The following is a 12,981-nucleotide window of genomic DNA, read 5'->3' on the forward strand; positions in this document are numbered from 1 at the left end:
CGTCTCTACTAAAAATACAAAAAAAAAATTAGCCGGACGCGGTTGTGGGCGCCTGTAGTCCCAGCTACTCAGGAGGCTGAGCCAGGAGAATGGCGGGAACCCGGGAGGCGGAGCTTGCAGTGAGCCGAGATCGCGCCACTGCACTCCAGCCTGGGCGACAGAGCGAGACTCCATCTCAAAACAAAACAAAACAAAAAAACAATTTAAAATGCTGGGTGCAGTGGTTCATGCCTATAATCCCAGAACTTTGGGAGGCTGAGGAACGAGGACTGCTTGAGCTCAGGAGTTTGAGACCAGCCTGGGCAACATAGCAAGACTTCATCTCTACAAAAAATAAAAAATTAGGCCACATGCGGTGGGCCTGTAATCCCAGCGCTTTGGGAGGCCGAGGTGGGCGAATCACGAGGTCGGGAGATCAAGACCATCCTGGCTAACACAGTGAAAACCCGTCTCTAGGCCAGGCGCGGTGGCTCAAGCCTGTAATCCCAGCACTTTGGGAGGCCGAGACGGGCGGATCACGAGGTCAGGAGATGGAGACCATCCTGGCTAACACAGTGAAAACCCGTCTCTACTAAAAAAAAAAAAATACAGAAAACAAACAAACAAACAAAACAAAAACCCGTCTCTACTAAAAATACAAAAAATTAGCCAGGCATGGTGGCGGGTGCCTGTAGTCCCAGCTACTCGGGAGGCTGAGGCAGGAGAATGGCATGAACCCGGGAGGCAGAGCTTGCAGTGAGCAGAGACTGTGCCACTGCACTCCGGCCTGGGTGACAGAGCGAGACTCTGTCTCAAAAAAGAAAAAAATAGCTGGGTATGGTGGTCCATGCCTGTGGTCCCACCTATTCGGGAGGCTGGGGTAGGAGGATCACAAGAGCCCAGGGAGGACAAGGCTGCAGTGAGCCATGATCGTGTCATTGCACTCATGCCTGGACAGAGACTCTGTCTCCAAAAAAAGAAATCAGATAAATAAAAAAAAATAAATGTTAGTGGAAGAGAAGAGAGACAAGAGGGTTCCTGGATTACAGGAATAGAGGAAGGCCCAAGGATATGCGTCAGGAAAGCTGACTTTATTCTGTTTCCTGCACACCTACACCGAGTCACTGGTCAGAACTGCTGTGGACTGGATGCCCGCAGAAGAATCCAAGGATTCGGCAGGTGGGAAAGGCAGTGATGAGGCAGACAAGACAGCTATGCAATCGCCATGTTTAGGTTGGCATGTACATTGATTACACATAAACTGCATATTTACATAGGAGAAAGGGTACAGGCAGGCTGAGGATTCCTGGAACAAGGGCCTTGCTGAACACTGAAGTGGCAGGCACTCCGCTGAGGCCTACAGGGCAGGATGGTAGGGGCAGGAGTTGAAGTACAGTCTTCTGGGCAGAGAGGTGTGCAGCCACGTGGACAGCTCTCCGGCAAGGGGCTCTCCTGAGGATGGGCCAGGGCAGCCAGGCGCTGCTGTACACACTCAGCCGTCAGCCGTGCTTCTGGGTCTGCATCCCAACAGTCTTCTAGGAGCTCCCTCAGCCCATCAGGATCCTGGGAGGAATGACAGGGAGGGAGGGTTGACTCTAGGATCTTGAGTGGGCCACAGGGTTAAAAGGCATCTTCACTGTCCATCACTCGCCTGCTTTCAACACCCACTTCTGATCTTTCCTGGAGCCTCCCTCCTTTCCCTCTTGCTGAATTCCAGCCTTCTGAATCTTGTTCCCTATGAAACAGGCTCTGCGGGGGCCTTCTGTACAGCCCACTGTTTCCTCTGAGGAGCTAATATAGGTTGAAAGCTTAATATGCTAATGGGAAATTACTCTCTTTCCTCTCAGAGAGCCAGAGTCTTCTGCAAGTAATGCCCAGTTTCCGTTAGCTAACTTAACACTTGTGCCGTGGAAATTTCAGATCAGGTAGCAGAAGGCACATTCTGTTAAAAAAGTATTTGTGGCCAGGCGCGATGGCTCACGCCTGTAATCCCAGCACCTTGGGAGGCCGAGACGGGCGGATCACGAGGTCAGGAAATCGAGACCATCCTGGCTAACATGGTGACACCCCGTCTCTACTAAAAATACAAAAAATTAGCCGGGCATGTTGGCGGGCACCTGTAGTCCCAGCTACTCGGGAGGCTGAGACAGGAGAATGGCGTGAACCCAGGAGGCAGAGCTTGCAGTGAGCCGAGATCGCACCACTGCACTCCAACCTGGGTGACAGAGTGAAACTCTGTCTCAAAAAAAAAAAAAAAAAAACAGTGTTTGTGCAAAGCCCTGAACTTTCACTGTGAGGCCACTGCTTTCACCCTTTATACCCAGAACTGCCTTTTATTGGGTCACAGCAGAAACATCATCAATGTATGACAGAATGGGGACTTACTGAACTGATTTTTGGGCTTTACTGTATTAGGAGAGCAGATGGGGCAGAGCTCAGGACAAGAGCAAAGCCAAGGAGGGCATCCTGGAGAAGGGGACTGAGGAACAGGACTAACTGATGGTAGAGAGGAGAGACAGGCTGGGCAAGGCTGAGCAGGAGGAAGGTGTGTGTCTCAGGTAGATGGAATGGACTGTGTGAGACTTAGGGTGGAAGAGGATGAACTGAGGGGGAGAGCAGGCTTGCCCAGTTCCAGCTGAGCATGAACCAAGGAGTGATGGGAGATGAGAGGAGATAGGAGTAGACAGATGCCCTGGCAGAGATGTCCTTGAAGCCCATGCCCAGCCCCCACTCTCCAGGTTCCCAGCCCAACAGCCTAGGCCTCTTACTGTAGCAAAGCAGCGCCAGGTGGATGGGATGTAGGGACGCCTCCTCTCTTGCACTGCCAAGGCCCATAGCTCATCAGAGGTAGGGGTATTGCCCAGTTCTGCCTCATAGGCCAGTTGGAAGGGTGGTGGACTGCTGTCTGGAGGGAGGTAGAGGGGCTGGGTGTCAGTTAGTCCTAGGGGTGCCTACCATATAGAAAAGGCAAGACAGGGAAGAGCAGAGCTTTCTCAGGACCAGGTCAGGTTGGGGTGAACCTAGAATGGGTGAGGGGGAGCCCAGGGGAAGGGACTGTACCACTTATCCTTACCAGGCCTCAAATCTGGGCAGCGGCTCAGTATCTCCCACAGGAGCAGAGCCAAAGAGTAAATATCAGCTCGTCGGAGGGCCATGCCCCAATCCTGTAGGTCCAGAGTCTTGTCCAAGAGCTCTGGTGCCATGTACCTCTGGGTGCCAGCCTGGAGAGCAAGGCACGAAGGGCCAAGAATCATCTCTGTGGCAACCCTCATTGCAGCAATGGTCCATGCAATATCCCCAAACAGACTCAGCAATGTCCCAAATGCTATAGGTATTGCTACAACTGTTGACACACAATGGCTGCATTGCCATCAGCAGCACCACCATCATCCTGGGCCTCACCAGTTAGCCAGAGAACTCACTTCCATGATGGCAGCTGGGCCTTGTGGTTGAGTAGGGGTCCAGGCAGGGGGCTGAGTGAGGCCAGGGAGCACCAAGGCAAGGCCCAGGTCTCCAATGGCACACGATCCATCTTCCCGAATGAGCACATTCTGGCTGCTCAGATCTCGGTGGGCAATACCTGGTTTATATTGGCCTGTGGGGGAATCAAGGTCGAAGGAACATGGATGTTCTTCCTCCGTCTTTTTTTTTTTTTTTTTTTTTGAGACAGAGTCTTGCTCAGTCGCCCGGGCTGGAGGGCTGGAGTGCAGTGGCCGGATCTCAGCTCACTGCAAGCTCCGCCTCCCGGGTTTACGCCATTCTCCTGCCTCAGCCTCCCGAGTAGCTGGGACTACAGGCGCCCGCCGCCTCGCCTGGCTAGTTTTTTTTGGATTCTTTGTAGAGACGGGGTTTCACCGGGTTAGGCAGGATGGTCTCGATCTCCTGACCTCGTGATCCGCCCGTCTCGGCCTCCCAAAGTGCTGGGATTACAGGCTTGAGCCACCGCGCCCAGCCTTTTTTTTTTTTTTTTTTTTTTTTGAGTCGGCATCTCGCTCTGTTGCTCAGGCTGGAGTGCAGTGTCGCAATCTCGGCTCACTGCAACCTCCACCTCCCGGGTTCAAGCGATTCTCCTGCCTCTCAGCCTCCCGAGTAGCTGGGACTACAGGCACGTGTCACCACGCCTGGCTAATATTTTGTATTTTTAACAGAGACGGGGTTTCACCGTGTTAGCCAGGATGGCCTCGATCTCCTGACCTCATGATCCGCCTGCCTCGGTCTCCCAAAGTGTTGGGATTAAAGGTGTGAGCCACCGCGCCCGGCTCTTCCTCCCCCTTTTGACCCAATCCTTCCCCTCCAAACTAAGGGAGAATCAGAAACATAGCAGTGTGGCTGCCTTGACTTCCTATGCCCAGCTCACCCACCATTCTGCCAGCGCTCCTCATGGAGAAATGCCAGGCCCTGGGCCAGGGACAGTGCCATCCGCAGGGAACTTCCCCAGTCACTGGTGTGCTGGGTCAAGTAGTGGTACAGGGAGCCCTGGGAAAAAACAGAGAGAAAAGGACAGTACACAAAGCTGGAGGTGGCTGATCCATCCCAGAGAGCAGAGATCAATTGACAGTCTTCTCCCTGCATCTCCCCAGCAGACAGACACACCGACGGATGCTGGCCAAGACAATAGGTAGAAGGAGTAAGACTGTGCATCAATTGACATGAAAAATAGTAACTCGAGATCAAGGTTACTAGGCACTTACTGTGGTCCAGGCCCAGTGGATGTGGCCTCCTGTAATCCTTGTAACAACCCTAGGAGGTAGGTCTTCCTGTCACACCCCCATTTAACAGATGAAGAGCTTTTCCTCAGAGAACTAAGGAAACTCGCTTGAAGTCAGTCGGTGAGGCAGGAGTGGAGCTTGAATCCAAGCAGTCTGACTCAAGATCACTTACTAATAACCACCAGCTTATACTGACTCAGAAAATGTGGGGCAAAGACAGTAACAGAGGAGGCAGGGTAAGCTAGTCAGGGGCATCCCTCATGAGCCACCTTGTCTGAGGTGTCAGGCATGTGTACACATAGACAGGCAGAGCCAGTAGATAACAGAGTAGCAGGTGGAGGGCAAGTGGGAATTGGAGGGAAGGGAGCAATAGAACCCCTCATTCGACAAGTGTCATCGAGCACCTTCAGTGGCCATGAGTTGTGTGCAGGCACCAAGATGGCTCAGATGAGAAGGTAAGAGATAAAGAATGCAGTAAACCCCAAGATGGGAAAATTAACCGAGTGCCAAGGGGCATAAAGCAAGAATGACTAACACTGCCTGGAGAAGTCAGAGAAATTTAAACAAACAAACAAACAAAAAAACAGTGATTTTTGAGCTGGGCCAGGAGGTACGTGGTCAAAGAGGGGATTTTCCATCATTCAAGATTTCGGAGGTGCAGAAGCTATAGGGGCTGAAAAAGTCCAGGGAAGAGCCACTGCATGTGGGCACTGAAACAGGTGGTGGAGGTTGAACTACTTACAATAGGGCAAAGTGAGTTGTGGGGAGCTCTTCTACGTGGACAGAGACACACACAGTCCTGGTGGAGGGGTAAACAGGAGGCAACAGACATGATGATGAGGAGCCAGCTCTAGAGTCACATAGATTCTGGGCAAATGACTTTCCTTTTCTGAGCCCCATGTGGATAATCATTCCTACCTCATAATGTGTTTGCAAAGGGTGTGTTTGGAAATGTTTAAAGTGTGTAGCATGGCCGGGCGGGGTGGCTCACACCTGTAATCCCAGCACTTTGGGAGGCCGAGGCAGGCGGATCACTTGAGGTCAGGAGTTTGAGACCAGCCTGGCCAACATGGTGAAATCCCATATCTATTAAAAATACAAAAATTAGCCAGGAGTAAGTAGTGGCGGCACGCCTGTAATCCCAGCTACTCGGGTGGCTGAGGCAGAATTGCTTGAACCCAGGAGGCAGAGGCTGCAGTGAGCTGAGATCGTGCCACTGCATTCTAGCCTGGGCAACTGAATGAGACTCTGTCAAAAAAAAAAAAAAAAAAAAAAAAAAAGTGGGTAGTGTAATGCCTAGCAGGAAGCAGATGGGAAATGGTATGAAAGCTTTAAAAGTCCCAAATCTTTAGCAGGCCCATAGGGCCTGGTGTGGCTGGCCCCTGCCTACCTTTTCCTCTTCTTTTTGCTCATTGATCTCCCCTTCAAGTCACATCTTATTATTCTTATAATTCAGTGGCCCTCTCTTCTAGCACTTAGCACACTTGACATTTGACACTTGTGTTTACTTGATCCATTTCTGTCTCCCCTGCTAGTCTATAAAATCTGTAAAGGCAGGGATTGTGTTTTTTCTGGCCTCTAGCAGAGTGTCTGACATATAGTTCATAATTATTTGTTGAATGAATATATGAATAAGTTTGGAGGGTTGTGCCTGAAGGTATTTCTTTAACATTGTTTTTTTTTTTTTTTTTTTTTTTGAGACAGAGTCTCGCTCTGTCGCCCAGGCTGGAGTGCAGTGGCCGGATCTCAGCTCACTGCAAGCTCCGCCTCCCAGGTTTACGCCATTCTCCTGCCTCAGCCTCCCGAGTAGCTGGGACTACAGGCGCCTGCCACCTCGCCCGGCTAGTTTTTTGTATTTTTTTAGTAGAGACGGGGTTTCACTGGGTTAGCCAGGATGGTCTCGATCTGCTGACCTCGTGATCCGCCCGTCTCGGCCTCCCAAAGTGCTGGGATTACAGGCTTGAGCCACCGCGCCCGGCCTACATTGTTTTTTTTTTTGAGATGGAGTCTTGCTTTGTCACCCAGGCTGGAGTGCAGTGGCGCGATCTCCACTCACTGCAAGCTCTGCTTCACGGGTTCACACCATTCTCCTGCCTCAGCCTCCCGTGTAGCTGAGACTACAGGCGCCCGCCACCACGCCCGGCTAATTTTCTTAAATGTATTTTTAGTAGAGATGGGGTTTCACCGTGTTAGCCAGGATGGTCTCGATCTCCTGACCTCGTGATCTGCCTGTCTCGGCCTCCCAAAGTGCTGGGATTACAAGCGTGAGCCACCGTGCCCGGCCAACATTGTTTTTTTTTTTTTTTTTTTTTTTTGGCTGGGCACAGTGGCTCATGCCTGTAATTCCAGCACTTCGTGGGGCTGAGATGGGTGGATCACTTGAGTTCAGGAGTTCGAAACCAGCCTGGCCAACATGGTGAAACTCCGTCTCTACTAAAAATGCAAAAATTAGCCAGGCGTGGTGGCAGGCACCTGTAATCCCAGCTACTGGTGAGGCTTAGGGAGGAGAATTGCTTGAACCCAGGAGGCAGAGGTTGCAGTGAGCCAAGCTATGCCACTGCACTCCAGTCTGGGCAACAGAGCAAGGCTCTGCCCCCCTCACAAAATAAAATAAAATAAAATAAAATAAAATAAAATAAAATAAAATAAAATAAATATATAAACATGTATTGTTTATGTAATAAAAAATAAAAATAAATAAAAATTATTATTATTTTGAGACAGGGGCTTACTCTGTCACCTAGGCTGGAGTGCAGTGGCACAATCTTGGCCCACTGCCAGTCTTGACCTTCCCAGGCTCAGGTACTCCTTCCACCTCAGCCTCCCAAGTAGATGGGACCGCAGGCACGTGCCATCACACCCAGCCAATTTTTTCTTTTTTGTAGAGGTGGGGTTTCACAGTGTTGCCCAGACTGTTCTTGAATCCCTGAATTCCTGGGTTCAAGCAATCCTCCCAAGTTGGCCTCCCAAAGTGCTGGGATTACAGGCGTGTGCCACCGTGCCCAGCTTGTTACTATTTTTTGAGATGGTCTCACTCTGTCTCCCAGGCTGGAGTGCAGTGGGATGCTCACGGCTCACTGCAGCCTCAACCTCCTATGCTCAAGCGATCTTTCCACCTCAGCCCCCTGAGTAGCTGGGACTATAGGTGTGCACTGCCATGCTGAGCTAATTTTGCAGTGATAGGGTTTCCTCATGTTGCCTAGGCTAGTCTTGAGCTCCTGGGCTTAGGCGATCCACCCACCTTGGCCTCTCAAAGTCCTGGGATAACAGGCGTGGGCCACCTCACCTGGCCATTTTTAATGTCTTAGAAAAGAGAAAATCGAAAGCAGAAGCATCAACAAGGCCCAGCTACCATGTAGCCCCCACCTCCATACATACACACAGGCACACACACACATATATACTCCTTGGTGCTCACCTTGGGATGCAGTTCCAGTACCAGCAGGGGCCCAGAGAGCATGGGGCCAGGGCCCCCCCAGCTGGCGGTGATAAATCGGACAATGTGGTCGTGCTGTAGGCCTGGAAGTTCGTACAATGCTCTCTCAGCTTGGAACTGAGCCACAGACCTCGGTGGAAAGGCCTTGATGGCAACCAGTTTGCCTTGCAGCTGCCCGGCCCAAACCACTGCATGACCTCCTTCCCGGATTACCTGGTAGGGACACTGTGCTGAGTGTGGGCCTCTGAGCTATAATAGGGCCAGGCTTCCTCCCCAGCACAACCTCCAGGAGTGCCCAGAGGATCCCTTCTCTCCCTCCCTGGGGCACCTGGGAGAAGCACAGCTCGGGCAGCTCCTGCAGCTCCACACTCCAGTCCCTGCCCAAGTCTGGCCCTGGCTTTGGCACTGGTTCACTTCGCACTCTGTAGTTCTTTCGCTGTAGCAGGGCTGGAACAGAGAAGAGCCTTAGGTTCAGGGTGCACATGCATGGGGACAGGAAAAGGGACTCTATGGAAAGGGAGCTTTGTGAGAGGTCATGGGAGTCTGGGAATCAGGCTATAGAGATCCCAAGACCATGGGGTCAGGGGTGCCTGGAGAGGGATCAGAGCTCTGGGGACAATGTCTTGGGGTCACAAGGGAGGGATGGGGTGGATTAGTACCCAAGATGATGCTGCCCAGCAGCAGCAGGAGGAGGAGGAACAGCCCCAGCAGCACCAGTGCCATCCAGATGGACTCACCTGGACATCAAGGCAAGAATGCAGGCTGGCAAGCACTGACCCAAACCTGCTCTCCGCTGTTCCCCTCCTGAGAGCTTGCTTCTCAACCCACCCCCACCCTGGTCACAAGACCCCTTATCTCCCAGTCACCAGGGCAACCAACTTCCCAAGGCCAGGAGGAGGAAAGTGTGGGGTGGGAGTAGGGTGAGAACTGGCCCTAGTTCCACCTCTCATCCTAACCTGGGCCCAGCCCCCACCAGCCTTCAGTACCCTTGGGTGGCTACCTGGGGCAGCCTGGGGACCCTGGGAGCCAGGAGTCCCAGGGCTCCCTGGAGGAGGCAGATGGCTGTAATTGGCATTGCAGAAGTCAGTGCCACAGGAGCAGGTGAAGAGAGTGGAGCCAGGGCTGGGGTGGGCTCGGGGACTTGGGTCACAGTGGAGGGACTCACAGCCTGGCTCATCACTGTCTCGGCATCCTGATGGGGTGGGATTAGGGGAAGAGGAGAGAAAGGGGGAAAAGGGAGAAAGCACAATGGCGTGTGGAAACAGAGGATAAATCCCTTCTCTATCAGAGGCATCCCTTCCATCTCTCATGGGCTTTTCTTTCCCACCACATGTTCTATTTCTCCCCTTCCCCCTTGGTTGCCACCCACACCCCAGGATGTGTCTGTCTCTCACCCTAGCTATCACCTGCCATATACTTTGCCATTCACCTTGCATTTCCACCTGTGCCCGGTCTTGGGTCAGGTTCCAGATCCCAAAGCAGCAGCGGCTGTAGAGGCAGCGGATAGCTCTAGGGAGCTCTGGGCCTGTATCTAGGAGCTCTCCCAGTGTCTTTGTGCTTCCCTGCACTCCAGGGGCCTCAAAGAACACACAAGTTCGCCTGTTTGGGGGTGCTGAGGCCCAGGGTGGGGAAAGGAAAGGATTCGAGATAGGAGTGAATGCAGAGGCAAAAAAGTGGCCAAAAGAACAGACAAAAACGTTCCACATCCCAGCGTCAGTATGGTAAAGCCACAGGAGGAAGCAAGGTCAGCAGAGGGCTGGAACCTGAGCCCCGCCATGGGGACACATGGCTCTGTCCTTCACCCTCACTCACCCAGCCCACTCACCACTCTTCCAAAGGGGTGGCTCTTGCTTCAAGCGCCCCTTTCCCTCACGGGATGGATGGAAAGACCCTTCCCCTCCCTGTAGACGCTTACCTTCCACAGCTGTGGGAAGTAATGCCCAAAGCCCCAGAGACCCTAGCATCTTGCTGGAGGATGGCAGCAGCAGAAGGAGGAGAGCATGAGCCAGCACAGCTGCCCCTGGCCAAAGCTTTCTTCAGATACAGGGCATCCTGGGGCTTCTGATCCCTCAGTCCCCAACTCCGCCCCCCTCATTCTATCCCAGCCTCTGTGGGGGAGAAGGCTGCTGTGGGGGAGAGGGTGGGTGTGGGGAAAGCAGGGAAAGAAAGGGAGGAGCAGAGAACCAATCTCATATCCTCTTCTCTTCTGCAACCTCCTCTTTGCTCTGCATAGTGGGAGGAGGGGACCTTGCAGGCCCAGCTGAGAACCCAGTGATGCCTAATTTCAAATCTTTGCCCTTTTCTGACCTTGGAAGAAGATGCTGGACTCTGTTGACTCTTCTCAGGAGGAAACTAAGGTGAGGTCAAATGCTTAGAGCCATTAAGCTCTGCCCGAGATCCCTTCTAGCCTAAGATCCCTTTATATTCAGGGTTCATATCTGCAGCTGCTTCGGCAGATGAAGGCCTCACAGCCCATATTAGAGGTTACCTTGTTTTCCAACTTAAGAATCAGAAAGTACATAAAACTTACCTGAATTAAAAAAAAAAAAAACACATTGAAAACAGTAACAATGGTAAATTTTGCTGTGTGGATTTCACTTAAAAAAAAAATCACATTGGTTCACAGGCTGAACAAATAACCATTATTAAGGAGGTGACAAAGTTCTTATCAAGCACCTACTATATTCTGGGTCACAGCTAGGGCTATGCATTTTACAATCGTCTCATCTAATTCTCCCCTGAAATATTTTTTATTATTATTATTATTTTATTTATTTTTTGAGACTGAGTCTTGCTCTATCACCAGGCAGGAGTGCAGTGGTGCCATCTTGGCTCACTGAAACCTCCCACTCCCTGGTTCAAGCGATTCTCCTGCCTGGGCCTCCCCAGTAGCTGGGACTACAGGCACACGCCACCATGCCCAGCTAATGTTTGTATTTTTAATAGAGACAGGGTTTCACCATGTTGGCCAGGATAGTCTCAATCTCGTGACCTCGTGATCTGCCCGCCTCGGCCTCCCAAAGTGCTGGGATTACAGGTGTGAGCCACTGTGCCTGGCCTATTATTTTTATTATTTTCACTTTATAGGTAAGAAAATTGAGCTTAGGTAAGTCGCCCAAAGTCATTCAGCTAGGAAATAGCAGAGCTGGAATTTGAACTTAGGCAGGTCTGACTCCAAAGTCCAGGTTCTATTTTTTTTTTTTTTTTTTTTTTGAGACGGAGTCTCGCGCTGTCACCCAGGCTGGAGTGCAGTGGCCGGATCTCAGCTCACTGCAAGCTCCGCCTCCCGGGTTCACGCCATTCTCCTGCCTCAGCCTCCCGAGTAGCTGGGACTACAGGCGTCCGCCACCTCGCCGGGCTAGTTTTTTGTATTTTTTTTTTAGTAGAGACGGGGTTTCACCATGTTAACCAGGATGGTCTCGATCTCCTGACCTCGTGATCCGCCCGTCTCGGCCTCCCAAAGTGCTGGGATTACAGGCTTGAGCCACCGCGCCCGGCCTTTTTTTTTTTTTTTTTGAGACGGAGTCTTGCTCTGTCACCCAGGCTGGGGTGCAGTGGCGCGATCTCTGCTCACTGCAAGCTCCGCCTCCCGGGTTCATGCCATTCTCCTGCCTCAGCCTCCTGAGTAGCTGGGACTACAGGCGCCCGCCACCTCGCCCGGCTAGTTTTTTTGTATTTTTTTAGTAGAGACGGGGTTTCACCGCGTTAGCCAGGATGGTCTCGATCTCCTGACCTCGTGATCCGCCCGTCTCGGCCTCCCAAAGTGCGGGGATTACAGGCTTGAGCCACCGCGCCCGGCCTATTCTTTTTTTAAAATTATTATTTTTGTACTTTTAGCAGAGACAGGGTTTCACCATGTCACCATGTTGGCCAGGATGGGGTCCATGTTGGCCAGGATGGGGTCGATCTTTTTTTTTTTTTTTTTTTTAGACGGAGTCTCGTTCTGTCGCCCAGGCTGGAGTGCAGTGGCGCGATCTCGGCTTACTGTAAGCTCCACCTCCGAGGTTCACGCCATTCTCCTGCCTCAGCCTCCCGAGTAGCTGTGACTACAGGTGCCCACCACCACACCAGGCTAATTTTTTCTATTTTTAGTAGAGACGGGGTTTCTCCGTGTTAGCCAGGATGATCTCAATCTCCTGACCTCGTGATCCACCCGCCTCGGCACCAAAGTTCTGGGATTACAGGCGTGAGCCACCGCTCCCGGCCTATGGGGTCGATCTCAACCTCTTGATCCCTCCGCCTTGGCCTCCCAAAGTGCTGGGATTGCAGGCGTGAGCCACCCCACCAGGCCGGCTGTATTCTTTGTATTACACCATACTGCCTGAAAGACGTACAAAATTCAACAATGAAAAAAAATAATGACTTAGTACTATACTTGGACATTTGAATTTAAATTGAGAAAATATGCATCATTACCTGCCAACATGCTACCAACTAAAAAGGGAGAATACAGTTCAAACTATCACCACCAGAGGTCAGCAGAGGAGAAATTCCCTGCTGCGGTGAGAGGGCAGAAAGTACCTCCTCTGATGACTAATACGTATAGTACACCTCCTACATTTACTAAGCTGCAGGAACTATAAAATGTAAAGGGCGGGCACAGGATGTGAAGAATTTCAGCATGGAGGTGGGAGAGGGCTATGGCTTGTTCTGCAATAGAGGCAGAGGAGTCCAACTCCACCAGACTCTTTCCCAGAGTAATAAACAACAGAAATAGGTAATCACTTCCACCCCTGTGAGCCACTGGCTCATTGAGAATTAGAGTCAGAGGGGAGTTGTTCTCTGTTTCCCTAGCTTTCTGTCGCCCTAGTGGCTGCCTGGAAACCCTTTCTTGGAATGATGGGGCTTGGACCAAGG

The 12,981-nt window shown here is 51.7% G+C and overlaps 1 protein-coding gene across 6 annotated transcripts; it reads right to left on the minus strand.

Moving 5' to 3' along the window:
* Positions 1-1,051: 1,051 nt before the first annotated feature.
* LOC105474274 (anti-Mullerian hormone receptor type 2) lies at positions 1,052-11,637 on the minus strand. 6 transcript variants are annotated; one of them, XM_011728816.2, is made up of 11 exons: positions 10,040-11,626; positions 9,554-9,736; positions 9,125-9,316; positions 8,784-8,861; positions 8,453-8,571; positions 8,107-8,337; positions 4,341-4,455; positions 3,402-3,574; positions 3,053-3,200; positions 2,748-2,884; positions 1,052-1,542 (listed from the first exon to the last, which is right to left on the minus strand). In XM_011728816.2, exons 1-11 carry the CDS (start codon positions 10,086-10,088, stop codon positions 1,249-1,251), a joined length of 1,719 nt encoding a protein of 572 aa, XP_011727118.1. In that variant the 5' UTR covers positions 10,089-11,626; the 3' UTR covers positions 1,052-1,248. The 6 variants fall into 6 exon arrangements, with proteins under 6 accessions (XP_011727118.1, XP_011727115.2, XP_070927756.1 ...); XM_011728813.2 differs by having other exon boundaries at positions 9,125-9,736; positions 10,040-11,632; XM_071071655.1 differs by having other exon boundaries at positions 9,554-11,625.
* Positions 11,638-12,981: the final 1,344 nt, after the last annotated feature.

Source organism: Macaca nemestrina, chromosome 10 (assembly GCF_043159975.1).
Source record: "Macaca nemestrina isolate mMacNem1 chromosome 10, mMacNem.hap1, whole genome shotgun sequence".
Lineage (NCBI taxonomy): Eukaryota > Metazoa > Chordata > Mammalia > Primates > Cercopithecidae > Macaca > Macaca nemestrina.

Coding starts and splice junctions, on each gene's coding strand:
- LOC105474274 (XM_071071653.1), bottom strand. CDS start 9,830: ATGTGGAACGTTTTTGTCTGTTCTTTTGGCCACTTTTTTGCCTCTGCA. Junction 8,572..8,783: donor GCTGGGCAGCATCATCTTGG/GTACTAATCCAC, acceptor TCTCTGTTCCAG/CCCTGCTACAGCGAAAGAAC. Junction 3,201..3,401: donor GCCCAGCTGCCATCATGGAA/GTGAGTTCTCTG, acceptor CTTGCTCTCCAG/GCTGGCACCCAGAGGTACAT.